The sequence below is a fragment of the Dermacentor albipictus genome, chromosome 6, assembly GCF_038994185.2.
Source record: "Dermacentor albipictus isolate Rhodes 1998 colony chromosome 6, USDA_Dalb.pri_finalv2, whole genome shotgun sequence".
NCBI classification, from domain to species: domain Eukaryota; kingdom Metazoa; phylum Arthropoda; class Arachnida; order Ixodida; family Ixodidae; genus Dermacentor; species Dermacentor albipictus.
The window spans coordinates 90,478,034-90,494,574 of NC_091826.1; the positions used below are offsets into that span (position 1 = coordinate 90,478,034).

General features: G+C 43.3%; 1 protein-coding gene across 3 annotated transcripts in view; it reads left to right on the top strand.

The window, feature by feature from the left end:
* Positions 1-13,421, top strand: part of LOC135912396 (XK-related protein 7-like) — a 29,898-nt gene extending 16,477 nt beyond the window's left edge. For 2 of the 3 annotated variants that reach the window (XM_065444845.1, XM_065444847.1), the window contains exons 6-7: positions 2,558-2,658; positions 8,048-13,421. In XM_065444845.1, coding sequence (XP_065300917.1) covers positions 2,558-2,658; positions 8,048-8,863 — 917 coding nt within the window. In that variant the 3' untranslated portion in view covers positions 8,864-13,421. The remainder of the gene's footprint in view (positions 1-2,557; positions 2,659-8,047) is intronic. The other variant, XM_065444846.1, reaches the window with a different exon arrangement.
* The last annotated feature ends 3,120 nt before the right edge of the window (positions 13,422-16,541 follow it).

Genomic DNA, 16,541 nt, shown 5'->3' on the forward strand with positions numbered 1-16,541 from the left:
GGCGCTTGCACCGTCTCAACAAAAACAAGCATGCAAACGTCTGCACGCAGCAGACCTTTTGTTTTCTTGATTTTTTGTTTTTAGTTTCGTTGGTGCCATGACACTTGCTCATAGCCACCATACAGTGCTGCGTACACTGATGCATGCGGCGTCTATCGCACAAATTCTGATAGCGCTATAGTGTCATTATTGAGGTTTCTCTTTCATGGTGCTTTGTTATGAAGAATGCAACAATGGGTTTGTCTTGCATCTAGTGCCTTTCACACATCAGTGACTCAAAGGGTCTCGTGGACGTAAGTTTGTCTGTTGTGAACCAAAGCGTGGATGGCGCTGCTTCTGTGAGACTTGTGCATAGGGTGGCTATTTTGTGGATGTGATTGTTGCTCGCAAGTGCCAAAAGCAAATTTTGGACTACGTTACGTGATATGAATTCTCCAAAATATGAATAAGCTACAAAAGCTACACATTACGGAAAGACTAGCGCTTATTTATTGTCATCATACTGGTGATGATCGGAGTTATAAGTGCCAACAGCATGAATAGCAGTAGTATCCTGCGACACTTTGTGCCACTACAATATGTATGAAACATTTCTGGGCTGGCACAAGTTTTCTTGTAGAAGAAAAATCGTAAAAGGGTTGCATGTTAATAAATATGTCAAGATGAAAAGATAAAACTCCGCAGTGGTGTTTGCGCCACTGTGCAGAGGATTCTTATTGACATTCTTGTAATTAGATGGCAACCCACTAGTTGGTCGGCAAGCAGAGTAGCGACTGCCACCAGTCACAAAAGCGACAAGCAAGAACTGCTGACAGCGCGGCGTATAAAGAGCTTTTTATGTGAATCAACCAAAGCAACCCCAGTAAATTATTTCAGAATGAAAATATTGTACTTTGAGCAAGAAATAGACAAATTTTGAGATGCTAAAAGACATTTCATTCAAATGAAACAAAATTGGTCGGAGCTAAAAAATACCCATCATTCATTTTTGCGCATACACATTTGCTGCTACGTTATATAGATCTAAAATAAGAAATTTGTTAATGTATCAAAGTATCTTAAGATACAAATGGAAAGTACTGTATCGAATACAGTAGTAGCGGTAGCATCTTGTATCTGTATCTCAAATGCTTGTTGCCCTAGTATCTTTTATCGTATCACGGTACAATTGCAAAGTATCTTTTCCCAACCTTAGTGTAGAGTCATTACTGACAGCCCAGGGTGGAAAGAAATACAGTTTTGAAAGCCACAGGAGGGAGTAAGTAATCTATTATGTGGTATTTGGGGTCCCACTGATATTAATGACGTCCTATAGATATCCTATTGATATGGACATCCACTGCCAGGTCATGGATATCTTCGAGGTGTGTGTTAAATAGGTGTGTTAGGTGTGTGTGAGGTGTGTTAAATACATCCGGTGGGAGTCCCTCACACGATTGTATGGCTGCACTTTCCTTCTCCTGTGGACATTGCTTGCGTGTCCGCGAGCATCATCACAAGGGCAAGCTGCATACATTTCACAGATATATGCTGAGGCGAAGTGTCTGTTATAGTGTCTAGCTATTACGTCTGCAATGCTTGAATGGAAAGCACAAACGGGTTTAACCCAATTTCTCTGCCTGACATGCCGCAGGCAGAGAGATCGGGCTAAACCCGTTTTTTAACATTCAAGTGAACAACAACGGCGTGTTGCATTGCATTTCCCAAATGTCGCTTCAATGTAAATTCCGATAATGCGCTGGAAATTGGATCAATGCAGCGCTAACATTGCTGTGCATTGTAAACAGTAGCTGTGACGTTGAGAGGATGTTTGCCTAACTACGCTATTAATTAAGGGAAATGAGACATCCACCCAATTGTGGCAATTCCTGCAAAGGAAACCCATACGGGTTCCTCAAAAGAAAAGCCTTGCAGTTGAAAAATTCGTCCTGGTCCAGGACTTGAACCCGGCACCACCAACGTTCCGGGGCAGCCGCTCTACCATGTGAGCTAACCAGGCAGCTAGCAGATGGCAAAGCGAAGTCCAATTTGTCAACAACTCGAAGCAAAGGCAAGAGTTTGACGTAATAGTTCTGTGGAAACCCGTTAAGTGGATATAAGTATTTAAGAGAAATGAGATATCCACCTGATCGTAGCAATTTTCTGAAATTTTCAGAAAATATAAAAACCCCTAACGAAGGACTCTAGGTATATTCTAGCTGCATGCAGCAGAATAACATTTGGCTTTCATGGTCGCGGCAGCATTGTCAACAGGTCAGGAACATTGTATTACCCTGTTCAAAAAGTTTTCCTGGCAAGAGAGTTTTGAAGACGCAGTGCTCAAAAAATGAAGTACTACTAGTATGTGGAGGGTTGATGATCATTTTCATACACGCAAAATGGATGGAGGGTGCAGGTAAAATTTGGCCAGTGCCACCATAATCATTTCAAGTTTAAAGAATAAACATTGCCAGTTATTTTTCGTTTATGTGGCATCTATGTTTATCTTACGTTTCTGTTGTGAGAAATATGTCTGGACTCATTGTCGCACATTTCTTCTCCCCGCCCATTTTTACAGGCATGTACTGCATGGCGTTGTACTACCGGTTCTTTCACCCGAGTGGGCCTATCTACCTTTGCACTGGTAAAAGTGCACAAGGAGGGAGTCTGGAAATGCAGGTGAGGCCCAGCGACTTAAACAAAGTTCTTGCACATCTCACAAACACACTTTTTCCATTAAAGGGCCCCTCACCAGGCCACATAGCAAATTTCGGTAATACACTGGAAGTTATTATTTGCCCTCTAAGGAGTGTTCTACCGCAAAAAATTTTAAAATTGCCCAGAGAACCATTTATGTTCCATAGATGTCAATAGGACATCATGTTTTAGACATTACGCACATCCTATAGATATCTATATTTCTCGAAGCAACATTACAAATACATGGATAATCTAAGTCCCATCTAGATCACATTGCTGTAACATAGAAAGGATATCACAGCTGGACATAAGTGACCTGTAATACATGTTCATTTTAGCGATGCCGGAGGTCCATAGAACATGTAATGGATTTTTCCTGTTCACGCTGTAATGAGCTGCATACCTACAAGGGCCACAGCAGGTGTACCATCTAATGTAAATGAAATGCAAACAGCAGAGCGTGTAGCCGAAGCATAACTGAAAGCACAATGTGCGGCATCGGCCAGTCATCGTTGTACACATGCACACTTATGTGGTTTCGACGTTGATTGCGGGGCGCTTGTCCTACTACCATTACATGACCTATACTTTGTTTGGGGCTTGTCTTTTCACCCTGCCACTGTAGTGCCATTCCTACCCGAGATTACCGTTACGGTGACTAGCACTGTTGTTGCTCCTCCAGTGTAATACATTTTTTTTTTTGCGCTACTCGAATTACTATTTGACACTGGCAGCTTTAAGGGTGGAAGCAGAAGCAAAGCAACGCACATTAGGAAACCGGTCCCATTCCAGCTATATCATGCTACAGATGTGATGGTGCTAGCCACCAGAATAGTGTACTGCCTGGTAGTAATGGCACTGCCACGTGGGATATGAGAAAACAACTTTCGGACGAAATACGGGTGACGTTTATCGCAGTAGGGTAAGTAGTGCTGCACTCTGCGCGAGAATCACATGCCCACGCATGTTTTATGCGTGGGCATAGTTATGCTTTAGTTATGCTTAGTCATGCCTTTAGTTATGCTTCGACCACGCGTTCTGCTCTTTGCATTTCATTTGTCCACGATGAAGCATCTGCTGATGCACATTAATGCCACAGTTACCACCATTGTGGGCAAGTAGCTGGTGAGCGTGTTTGAAGTGTTTTGTTAACATGCAAATGTGTAAATGTCAAAATTTGGATTGAAACTCTCACAAGGTATCTTATTATATGTAGTTCAGACGCTCGTCAAAATGTGAAAAGTGGGCTCATGAAATCGTAGATCTGTAGTTCGGTCACTGTGAATTATTACAAATCCTGCAATGGCTACATGAAAAAATTTAGTGCAGTAAGCACTAAGTAAAGCACATAAACGAGACTCACAATGTCATATTAACATTACTTTTTATTTATAAAATTGATAATGCTTTATCACAAAAATGACTTGCACCGAGCCAGGCACGTCTATGAAAATAATAATTGCAAGTTCTAACTGTATAAAGCCAGGTTAAATGTGGATGTAAAAAAAAGAAACTAAACTTCAATAAAAGCAAATTCTTGGAAGTTTAACTTCACTGAAAGAGCAGTAATGAGAACAGGGCATTAAGACTCAGAAAATGGCTAGCACTCAGACTGCAATCATATATTAAAACATTGAAACTGATTAGTAGGAGGTGATAATATCAAATACTAATGAATGACCAAAAGTGCATGGCCTGCATGCCAGCACCTGCTTCTGGTGCCACCACGAGATTCAAGATAGAAAGCCGGTACCTTCTAGCCATCTCTAAAAATGTATGCTAAAAGAAAAAATTGGAGGACGCTTAAGTTTCGCCTTCAAGAGTGGAACGCGATAGCGTTATCGCACCCCGTTCGCACCACCTACTCAAACGCGCTACGCCAGCGAAACGTCGCGATCGGCACAGATAGCCGGGCCCCGACGCGCCATGAAGGCGGAAGCGATCATGGGGCGAGTGGCGCGCCATGTGTCGGGGCAGTGCCGTACATTCCGAGGAGGGGGTCTTCTGTTTTTGCCGCAAGATGGCTCTGCGTGTGCGCAGAGCGCAGAAGAAATTTAGCGGAAACGTACTTCGCTACTCGTGCAACTGCGACTTCTGTAAGCTACATGGTCATAATTACCGATATACACCGCAATATAACTTTCTACTGCACGTTTCTAAGGCAACACTGCATTCACTAAAGGCGATTTTGTCCAGTTTTGAAGGAACGAACTCGTGGCTGTGGTAGCGTCTCCGTCTCACACTCCGGAGACCCTGGTTCGATTCCCACCAGCCCATCTTGCAAGATGTTTTTTATTTATGAAGTGCCTTCTGGGATTTATCGCTCACGGCCAACGCCGCGGACGCCGACACCGACGACACCGGGTTTTCTGCGACACGAGCTCCTTAACGCTGTCGCGTTAAAATCCGCACAAGAATAATCCCGAGATGGAATGTTCACCTTGATAGGCAACTTGCTCAGGCAGCCTGTCACACCATGCTAGTGCCAAACACATAACGCTGCCAGATACTTAGAAATAAGCATTGCAAATGACAAATAGCCCTGCCACTTGAAGAGGAGCTCCAGAAACAAAACGATACAAATACAGATGTCTGAAAATAATCACCAAAATGTTGCCCTCACGACACATCTATAAGCGCTCCACAAAGTGAAGAAACGTGCAGTAGAACCTCGTTCATGGAAAAAAAACACGAATAACCATACTAACCAGGAAAACGTACGATATAAAGTAACTAAAAAAATTGACAGACGCAGCTATTGATGACATTTATGTAACGCGAAGCATCATGCGGATCGTTGCGGCACGAGATGCCCATTCGCGTTGAGCTGGTGGTGCTTTGGCGGCCCGAGACGTGTTTTGTTGTTTTCCTAGCGGGGCGACAGGAAACCGAAGCAAAATCAAGCTGGTGGGCGACACCGGATGCCGTCGAAGCGAAATGTGATGCCCACATCGCGCCGCCTGCGGCAGGGAACGACGACGCATTTAGATTATCGCCTATTAAAGGTGTGCATTTCGCTACTAATTGCACTATACGTCACGTGCTGTAAAACAGATAGGTGAAGATGCTTACCGCTGCAGGTTTGGTGGCGATAGCTGTGAATGTGGTATGCAATGACCTGGGCGGGGATTTGCTGTTACTGAAATAAAAAAACTACGCGCGCAATCATTTTCACGTGAGGCAGGCGGCTATATATACTGTTCTCAATCGCGCGCGCCTCACGCCTTTTCTTGTTCACATGGGATCTAGTGGCCAAAAAAGTATACGATCGCAGACTGCAGCTGAGAATGGCAGCGCATTTTAGTTATCGCCTATTAAAAGCATGCGCTACACTTCTTACAGACCACGCACTGTGAAAGAGATAGGTGATGATGCTTATGGCAATAGGATTGGCGGTGATAGCTGTGAAGGCCGTGTGCGACAATACCGGAGCTTTGCTGGTGCTGGAATGAGGAACTGAGTGCACGCCGCCGTTTTCATGTGAGACGGGCGGGCGAGTATTGCAGTGAAGCTGCCAGGGTGGGCAGCTACGTACTGTTCTCAATAGCACATGCCTCAAGTGTTTTCTTGTTTACATGGGATCTAGCACTTACAAAAAGGTCGCACAACACTTTTACCTTAGTAGGAGGGTCTATCCGCTCCCACATAAGGAACTAACCAAAGCGCAGGCAATCATCCTCAGACTTTTGCAGACAGGGGTATACCCATTTTTATTACACTCGATCTGTCCAGACAGGTATACTAGCAACACCTGCCCTTGGTGCGGCTATTCAGATAACTTAGAACATATGCTCTGGCGATGCCCCTCGTTATGAGGCACGGATCAAGCAGAGCAGTCAAGATGGAATACCTCACTGTTAGGCTCCGACTACGAGGACTAAATCTGGGCTGTTCAGAGAGCCCACGATGCAGCGGCCATGCTCGGCCTGCTCGTCCCAACGTGGGAGTGGCCTGCTTCGCGATAAACGCGTATCTTAGGACTCACAATAAAGTTTTTCCATCCATCCATAGGATCTAGGGGCTGGGAAACGTATCGCAGACAATATGATCGCAGTTTGGCAACGTACTAAGTGTTGGTGCCAAAAAATCATGTTTTCTGGGAACGTATGAACTGGTAAAAAATAAGCATAACTCTATTAGCTCATTTTTGCTGTTCCGGCTTGCCAACGTTGGCGCTGGGAAAATGCATATGACAGGAGTGTATCAGTGGGGTCCCACTGCACCCCAAATAGCAGTCAGAAGTGCAGCTCTAAATTTCAGTACGCAACTGTACAGTTCTGCCTAGTATATACATACTTGGGCCGTGGTCAACTGAACAAAAGTCTAAAAGACGCTGATGAATCACATTTCTCGCTGCTCACGTGCATAAAATTTCCCTGCACTTGTGTCGAGGCACGTGCTGCATTGGTATCAGTGGTAATGTGAAGTCAAAGAAATTGAAAGTTCAAGCTTTTTTCCTTGCTTGTAATCTGTCATAATATATTGGCAACTTAAAGATTACATATTTTTGACTGTGTACTAATAGATATAATTGAAGAAGAAAGCATTTGTGTATGAGAAAAAAAAATGATGCAAGCAACCAAAAGTGAAAGTTCTGGCTTTTGATGTGCAGGGTCCATCAGTGTGTGCAGAGGTTGTGCAAAACTGCTACTCATAACCACATGGCAAAAAGTAAATGTGGTCATAACTGATATTCTGGGCTTCAATACTTCGAATTTTCAAGATGGACAGATGGGTATTTCATAATTCAGGAACACATCCTTCTTTTTGCAGGATCTCAAACATGCACATGGTAGGGAAAAACAATGTAAATGCCCCGCCACAGTGCTGGAACAGGCAACAACGCAACTTTTCCTCCCTAAGCGTCTCCCTGTTAGGCAATATAGACAATTTTCTTGCATTTCTGCAGCACTTCGCGTTCATGTAGTGGCAATTGACAATGTACGATCAATGCACAAAAGCTTTGCATGTGCAAGAGATGTCGAAATCACGAAGACATTTGACGTCCTTTGGATGACTGCCATGTACTAGTGAAACATTTTATAGATGTGCACCAGACGTCGTTAAATGTTCATGACTTTCATGTCATTGTGAGTATGCCTAATGCAACCAGATGAATATGGCGTTAGGCTGCTCGTAGTGGGGGGGGGGGGGGGGTGTTCTTCTTATAGTGGCAATGTTTGTAACTCCTGTGACTTACATTATAATAAAAAAAAACCTATGCTTATTAGCAAATTCAGTGTTGACATGATGAAGAGCATGGAGGCTTCGAGGCATTATTGAGAAAAGTTGCGCTGTGGTGCTGCATGCACAAGAGCAGCTCACGCAAGTGATTCCAAGCTGTAACCCTGCTTGCCTTTTCCTCTAGGAACACGGCCACACTCCTGGTGATGCCTCTACGCCACCGAGCAAGTCAAAACCATCGTCAGCTGCGGTCAGTGCGTCGCACTCATTTCGAACCCTCAAGTATGCGAACTGTGCTCACCAGACGGCGTCTACACCTCGTCAGCAGGATTCCGAAAGGGCATCATCTCTTAGCGGTGACAGCACAATTTCGCCATGCAGTCAGGATACGCCGAAAAGCATGAGGCTCTTTGATAAAGCAACACCTGAGGAGAGGCAAACAGGCAAAATGGACGCCAGTGATCTGTATCACAACAGGACCGCCATGAGTCTCTCAGGGGATGCCACAAGTCCAGTGCCATCTCGTCGGGTGAGGTTTGACTTCAAAGACTGCTCACTTGATGAGAGCCATCGATGGCGATCAGAGGACTGCAGCTTTGCGGACATCAGGTCCGACTCGGACGATGTTGAAACCCTCAGTATCACAAAGGATCGCTTAGCCAGCCATCACCACGTCGTCAACTACAACTTTCGCCCATTTGTGGGCGAAGGTGCTCACGGGCATCCGTTCAGAAGGCACTGCTCTTGTCTCGTGCTCTTCGAGTGCCTGCCGGACCTCGGCTTTGAGTCGCTGCTTCTGTCGATGGACAGCAAAGTATCAGCAAAGAAAGCGTTGCTGAACGTAATGTCGACGCCGAACGTGAGACTCCAGCATTTGAACGAAGAAAGCTGCAGCGATTCGGCAGCGTCTTGGTCAATGCACAACTTTCTCGCAGCGGATCAGAGTGTCGTGGGCTTCTCGGAGAGTGCAGCCAATGGGTCGACCGAAGTTCTCGTATGAATTGCTCACTTTCAACCGAAAGCTCCAGCCGCTGTGTTGTACGTGGTCACTCTAAGCAAAACCATCAGCTACATTTGCACAGTTTTTACTCATGACAAAAGTGTGTTAAGTGACCAACTCTCAAGTGCTAGAGGCTCTTCTTCACAAGTTACAAGTACGCCTCGCAAGCTTGACAGACGTCTCCACCTTTCACAACTGGTTCTTCCAACAAAATTGAGAATGCATTTGCGCTAGCGTTCACTCGCTTAGCACTCATGTACGTAGACACGTGAATTGTGTCAGCTCTAAATAATGGTGACAGATTTCAAACATTACTTCTTGCTAACTACTCGTACTAACTTGTAACTGCAGCTATGGCTGTCAGAATTTTAATTCTAACCTGCACGTACGAACCGTGCAAGCAGCCGCAAGAAGTGGTGCTAAGACTGTCCATAAAGTACTCCTGTCGCCATGTTTCATAGGGATTCTATTTCAATTCTCTCCTTTTCATAATCACAGCAGTATTAGCAGTGAAGTTGAATTCGAGCCGATGAAAAGGGAGAAAAATATGAGGAAAAGATGGGGAAAGCAAAGGATTCCAGCAGAATCTCGGACCTATACGTTTAAATTAAGAATCGTAAGGACCCTTTGAGTGTACAGTAACAAGAGCTAGCAACACATACTTATCTTTGATGCATCATCGGCAGTGCAGCTGTCACCGTCATGCTTTGTTTCATCATGGTGATTACTGATTACTAATAACAGTGATAGCAGTTATAGGTACTTTCCTGCTCACATTCATATCATCACCGAGTTGTAACTCTGGCATTGTCATTGCCTAGTTTTCTTCATAAAGGGGATATACCAAGGCATGTTAGGTTATGCTGGATGGTCAAATTACTTTTCTGGAATATCAACTGTGTTAGTATTACTGTGAGCAAAGCCTTGGTATGCAAGAAAACACACAGAAATGTAATAATGACTTTAATTCTTTGTTTGTGATTTGTTGGCTCCAGTCAAGCCACTTTCTCTAGCAGCTTTTATCCACAGCCTTCACCATCAGACATGAAAAAATGAAGTGTTATTATAATTATATTACTATCAAGGTGTTGAATTCAACATGAACTGAGCTGAACCAAAAAAAAAAAGAATAGCGGTTACCAGTTTGGCACTAAGCGATTCAAGAAATATGGTGCAAACTGGTGCTCAATACATAAGCAATTCTTCAGAATACTTACTTTTCAGTCAATGCACCCCATGCGAACATTGTTACGACTCATGAGTTGAGTTATATGCAAGTATGGCGATATATGATAGGTACTTGCTTGTAACTACACGCCCATCTTGGACCTGCTTGGAACTAGTTAATGATTGATAGATAAACAAGTATTATGTTGCTTTCGGAAGGAATCAGTCATTCAACTTGGCTTTGAGAACTTATTCTAAACTAAAACGACCAAAACACCAAAGCGCACACTTTGAGATTCATAACGTCGTAGTAATGTGCCAGTGCCATGGGTAGGGTACAAAGTTCAGAAAGAATAGCTTTGCCCTTCTTTTTTACTACATCAATAAGTTACTGCTTACCGCCAAATAAATGTGAATCAAGGCTTAGAAAGACACTTTGTTCTACTTAACCAACTTAACGTTGCTCTCTAGTGTTTCTTCTGGGTATCCCTTCTCATTAGGTAAACAATCTAACTATAAAGCAATGCTGTGCCCAGTCTGCACATCATTTCGCATGTTGGCTTGAAATCATTAGATCATACTTCATCTGTTGTGCACACTTTGTATATCCTAAAAGGCAACTAACCACTCACTGTTTTGCAAGCTGCCTGCAAGCTACAACATATTACAAGCCTCTTCCATTTTTTCAGGATTAGCTCGGCTTCCTTTCTTTGCAAGCTGTACTTCACGATCAGGACACCAGTCCTGAAGCTGTAGACAAAGCCAAGGAACCAACACCAACCACATAAAATAATAGGAGTTTAAAAGAATAAAAGTAGTTTGAGAGATCGGAAACAAGGCTCCCATATCAGAACCAAAATGTCTCTTATTCTTTTAAAATATTTTATGTGGTCGGTGTCCATGTTTTCACACAACCGTTCCATGATCATCCCCGACCAGTTTTCATAAAACTCCAGATTTCGTAGAAAATCCCAGCTCATTGTCTAAAGGACCTTAGGCCAACTGCCATTTACAACCTCTTTGACAATTCCGATAATGTTCAGTTTCCCCTTGCTGGGATTACTATTGCCAAATGCAACTTCTCATGATCGTGCAGCACTATTCATTAGGGGTGTGTGAATATTCGAAACTTTCGAATAATGAACCACATACTCTCCTGTTTGATTCTGTCTTCGAATCGTATAGTCACTATTCATAAGTGCAAATATTTTTTCAAATATTTCAAAACATCAACTGCACCCAAATTAAACATGGAATTGGAGCAAAAGTACGGTAAATTTTCACTCCCTCGGGCATAGCATAGACATGAAACATGAGAATTACTTTGCAGGCTGTACAGCGATCATTCACACTCTCTGCAGAGCCCTGTGCATGCGAAGAAACTACTTGTTTGCTCCTGATGCTCCATTTGTGCTTTTAATAAACAATGCTTTCATAACATACTTTGTAATGACAGAAACCTTCTAATTTTATAAATACTGGGATGTGAACATCGTTTTATATTGATTGTGATAATGACTGTTCATTATTCGAAAACAATTGAAACAGTATTCAATTTGCTTATGGCACTATTCGATTCGGACTCAGTTTGGTCTCACAAATCACTATTTGCACACCCCTACTATGGCAGAAAATAGAAGCTTGAAGAAAAGGCAACTGAAATTCAGTATGCTTTGGCAGTTGCTTCAGCTATGAACTAGGTAGTTGATACTACAAAACTTACTTCCTTGACTTGCCCTGCTCTCCAGTGCACACAACTTTGTGCAATGCTCCTGCAATTTTCATGCAAATTTCCCCCATCGCATGCAACAACACAATGACAACGGCAACATCACCACCCATCACAGCATAACTGAACGGACAGACAGACGTCCATCCTAAATAATTTACTGCAATAGCTTTTCAATGGACCCGTTTTGTTTTCATTTCTCGGGAGACTTGCATGACACGGCGTCGCCACACAAAGTGATCGCATGGGAGCATAACATCAGAATCATTTAGCATCCATTTCAGCTCACTCAGTCATCTACTATTCTGCTACTCGCTGCATGGCCAATGTACAAAGATAACACTTGTTACCTTTGTAATAAATGCTACTTTCGACTGAAGGCAGTTTTGGGCAGAGAGAGAACAATACATGTATTCAAATGATCACTAAAAGCTAATTCGGGAAAGTGGGTAAAAGGAAGGGAGATTGAGCTAAGTATGGCTCACCATGGAAGACACATGCTAAGCTATATTAAAAGGTAATACATGTCTCTATCATAAGCCCATGGCCAGACCCAGTGCTCAAATGACATCACTATGTTAATTAGGCTGGTAGTTGTCCTAGAAAGTATTCAGTCTTTTGCATTTCCACATTATGTGATGCACATTTGTGGTCGCTTCCCTCCCATATGCATAGCATATTCCTTGTGGAGGTGATTGCATGCACACAGGGTCATTAGCTCGACATGAACATCTTTATTAGGCAATGACGTCTATCATGGCACATTCTGCTTTGGACTTGGTTAAAGCAAGTTGTGCCTCTCAGGTTAGCCTTCTGGGAAGAGGGTTTGAGGAGCTGGGAGCTTGGAAATGTCAACACCCACTACAAATAATGGTAAGAGTGCACTCGGTATTAAACTTCATTTGGTCATTGACTTGGCCACACAATTCTTCCCAATACACGCCCCCATCCACTGCAATGCAGAAAAATGAGAAATCTGCTGTTAGAGTAACTGCTTCACATGTGGTGCTCAGTTGAATACATGACTTGCAGAAAGGATTATGTTAGGCTATTACGCATGTGTGACGCAGATCTTATCTAGAAGAGCAAGGAGTCTTGTTATCATTGCCTTGTTGCCCTTGTGTACAAAGGTAGATATGTGAAACAGGAATGGAACAATACCAAATAAAAGAGCAAGATCACAAGAGTTTGAGCTAGGAGACTTAGCGTGCTTGACTAGAAGTTCGACATTCGTCATACCTTTCTTCTTGGTGAAAATTGAACTATGGTCACAGAAACTTCAGTAAATTTCTTGCATTTCTTTAGCATTTATGTATAAACTGACCTGTTCTTGTTTCATTCGTCCATAGTAGTGCACTTTTTACTCAACTATTTATAATATATATGCTGTGTTAAAATCTTGGCTGCCGGGTGTACGGCTCTGTTTTACCAATGTCTTATAGCAAGCATCTGTAAATAGCTGTATATATTCATAGATTAGACATGCTTCAGCAGTGCGTTTAACAGCAGGCTTTAAGCTTTCCTAAGCGCAATTCATATTGTTCTGCCTGCATTGACAACTGCCACCTTGTTGTTTTATTGTACAAACTACAGTACTGCTGTTTTATATACTTTTTTGTGGTATGTATATTGTATGACAATAAACATCCTATTATTCATAGATCCTGAAGACAAGTGTCACTTCCTTTGTTTACAAAGCACATCAACATCGTGAACTCTCACATGATTAGCTTCTAGGGAAGTGCAAAGAAGTTTTGTGTGTGGTGTTCAAGCTTGAGGGGGGGGGGGGGCTAGCCAACTGACTAGAATATTTAGAGAAATTGCACTCATGATTGGTCTTATTTTGCAGTTACAGGACCCATCATCTGAATAGTTCCCAAACCTGAAATTTCAAACTGTACACATGAGAGCTGCACAATAGCAAAATTTGGCAACAAGCATCTAACAATGCAGTGTAACCACATGCAGACATCGCAAATCACTCAATTATGCAGCAACTGTTGTGAAAGGGGACTTTCCATAAGGACAACTGCATTTCTTGACAGTGTTTGTAAGCTCATCATTAGAAAAGAACAAGTGGGTGCGTAAAGCAGGGCAATGAAAGTCAAAATATTTGGAATGCAGGTGTAGTAGCGATAGCAAGGGAATGGGAGAAAGGTTGGGTTGAAGGTTTTTCCAAAATCTAGAAGCAGCAAAAACAAAACAATCATGTAAGCAGGCATCAATCCACTAGGCTTAGTTTTCATAGAAAACAGTGAGAAAAGGCAGACATTTGATGGCTGAAAATAAGTAAAAAAATGTTTTTGAAGGTTTAGTAGAAACAGCGTAATCAAAAGGTATTCAATTAAGAGTAAAAAAATGCATGGGGGAAAATGAAAGCAATGGCTATAAATTGGGGTGTTGAACTGAACCCAAACCGATATTCTTAGAATGTGCCTGAACCCAAAGAGAACCTTAACTGAAATAAAATAATTACCGGTTCAGCACGAACTAGTTCAGCATATAAGAGAGCAAATTAGTGCTCAATACATGAGCGATCCTTCCAAATTTCACTTTTCAGAAGGTGCACCCCATGAAAACGTTATCACTCCTAATACCGTTATGTGCCAGAATAGGTATATGTGCTAGTAACGATACGGCCACCTCGGCAGAGACACTTGCAATTCTGAACTTAGCCATGCCAGTTGTGTTGGGCAGCCAAAACATTGTTTCAAGGACTGGTTCAGTGCATGTGTCGCTCCCCATGTCAATACACCCATTACGACGTCGGCGCACCAGGTCCAACCACCTCACTGGAAACCACTGGTTCGACTCGTACATCACTCTCCTTGCTCATGCACGTTCTCAGGCCAATTTACACGATGAATAAGCGGATATACGCAAATTGGCTATTGTAGAAAAAAAATAAGCCGTTACAATGTCAGCGCGCCAGTCCCAACCACATCTCTAAAAAGCGCTGGTCCGGCGCGTACATCACTCCGCACACTAATGGACATGCTCATGCTAATTTACGTGATGAATAAACGGATATGTGTGAATTGGCTATTGCGGCAAAAACGTAAGCCTATAGACCGTTGCAATGTCGGCAATGCAGTTCCAACCAAGTCTGTAAAGAATGCTGGTTCGGCACACACATTGCTCCCCATGCTAATAATGCATGTTCTCACGCCAATTTACGAGATGAATAAATGGGCCAATTCGTTATTGCGAAAGAAAAGGTGAGCGTTAGCCTGTTACAATGTCAGCGCGCCAGTTCCAAACACGTCTCTAAAATGCGCTGGTTCGGAGCACACATCACTCCCCATGCTAATAATGCATGTTCTCACGCCAATTTACAAGATGAATAAATGGGCAAATTCGTTATCGCACAAGAAAAGGTAAGCGTTAGCCCGTTACAATGCCGGCGCAGTAGTTCTCACCATGTCTCTAAAGAACGCTGGTTCGGCACACACATCGCTCCCCATGCTAATAATGCACGTTCTCACGCCAATTTACAAGATTAATAAATCGGCAAATTCGTTATCGCGTAAGAAAAGGTAAGTGTTAGCCTGTTACAATGTCAGCACGCCAGTTCCAAACACGTCTCTAAAAAGCGCTGGTTCGGAGGACACATCACTCCCCATGCTAATAATGCACGTTCTCACGCCAATTTACGAGATGAATAAAATTCGTTATCGCACAAAAAAAAAGGTAAGCGTTAGCCCGTTACAATGTCGGCGCGGCAGTTCTGACCACGTCTGTAAAAAACGCTGGTTTGGCACACACATCGCTCCCCATGCAGATGCATGTGCTCACGCTAATTTGTGAAGAATAAATGGATATGCGCAAATTGGCTATCGCGCAAGAAAAGGTAAGCCTATACGCCATTACAGTATTGGCGCACCAGGTCCAACTACTTCTCTGGAAGCCGGTGGTTCGTCAAAGTCATCACTCCCGATGCTAATGCATATGCTCGCGCTAATTTACGTGGCGAATGAACGATATGCGTAAATTGGCTATCGCGAAGTAAAGCCATCTTTCACACTAGCTTAAGTGTACTGTGATATGTTTCATTAGAAGCTGCAAAAATTTGAGTGTGAGGCCTGCCCACTTATCTGGCAAGCACATGTAGTGTTCAGTGCTATCAAGTGAAGAGTGAGCGCATACATGTGTCGGGGATGGTATGTGGGCAAGTCGTCCTGGTGAAGCCACTGCATTCAAAACATTTCAACTACCAGCGTAGTGCAAAATTTCGTGTCCACTTCGGCGAAATGGAGCATGAGTGCAAATATCTGGGTATACCGGTCCAGGGCAGCAAGTGTGTCTACATTGAAAACATTTCAAGTACCAGCATATACAGCAGTGCCATTGCCAGCGGAACTGTAGAGCACAAAGTGGTGCGCTCCCAAGGTGTTCATTAATGGAACTCTGCCTGGACTGTGTGCCAAATATTTGTGGATGTGAAAGTGGGTGTGAACTGGTAAAGCATTTGCGCGGGGCTACATGTGTGAAAGGTGTTTGTCATTCAGAGTGCTTTTTACAGCGGAGCTGTTAGTCCCTAGTAGGTCGGCATTTTCTGTGTCCGCGCCCATTACCAAAAATGTGGGCTGGTCGCAGAGGCAGTACAGGGCCAGAAGTGATGGCTCGTACCCCCTTAAGGCAGAGGCTTCAACAAAGTGAAGTGCACAGTGCATACATTTGGTTTCACGGATACAACATACAGAACAGCGTACCTTTCAAGAACAAGCGCAAAAGAAGCATCCGAGCCACATAATTGACAAGGTGTTGCTGGTAACAATGTGA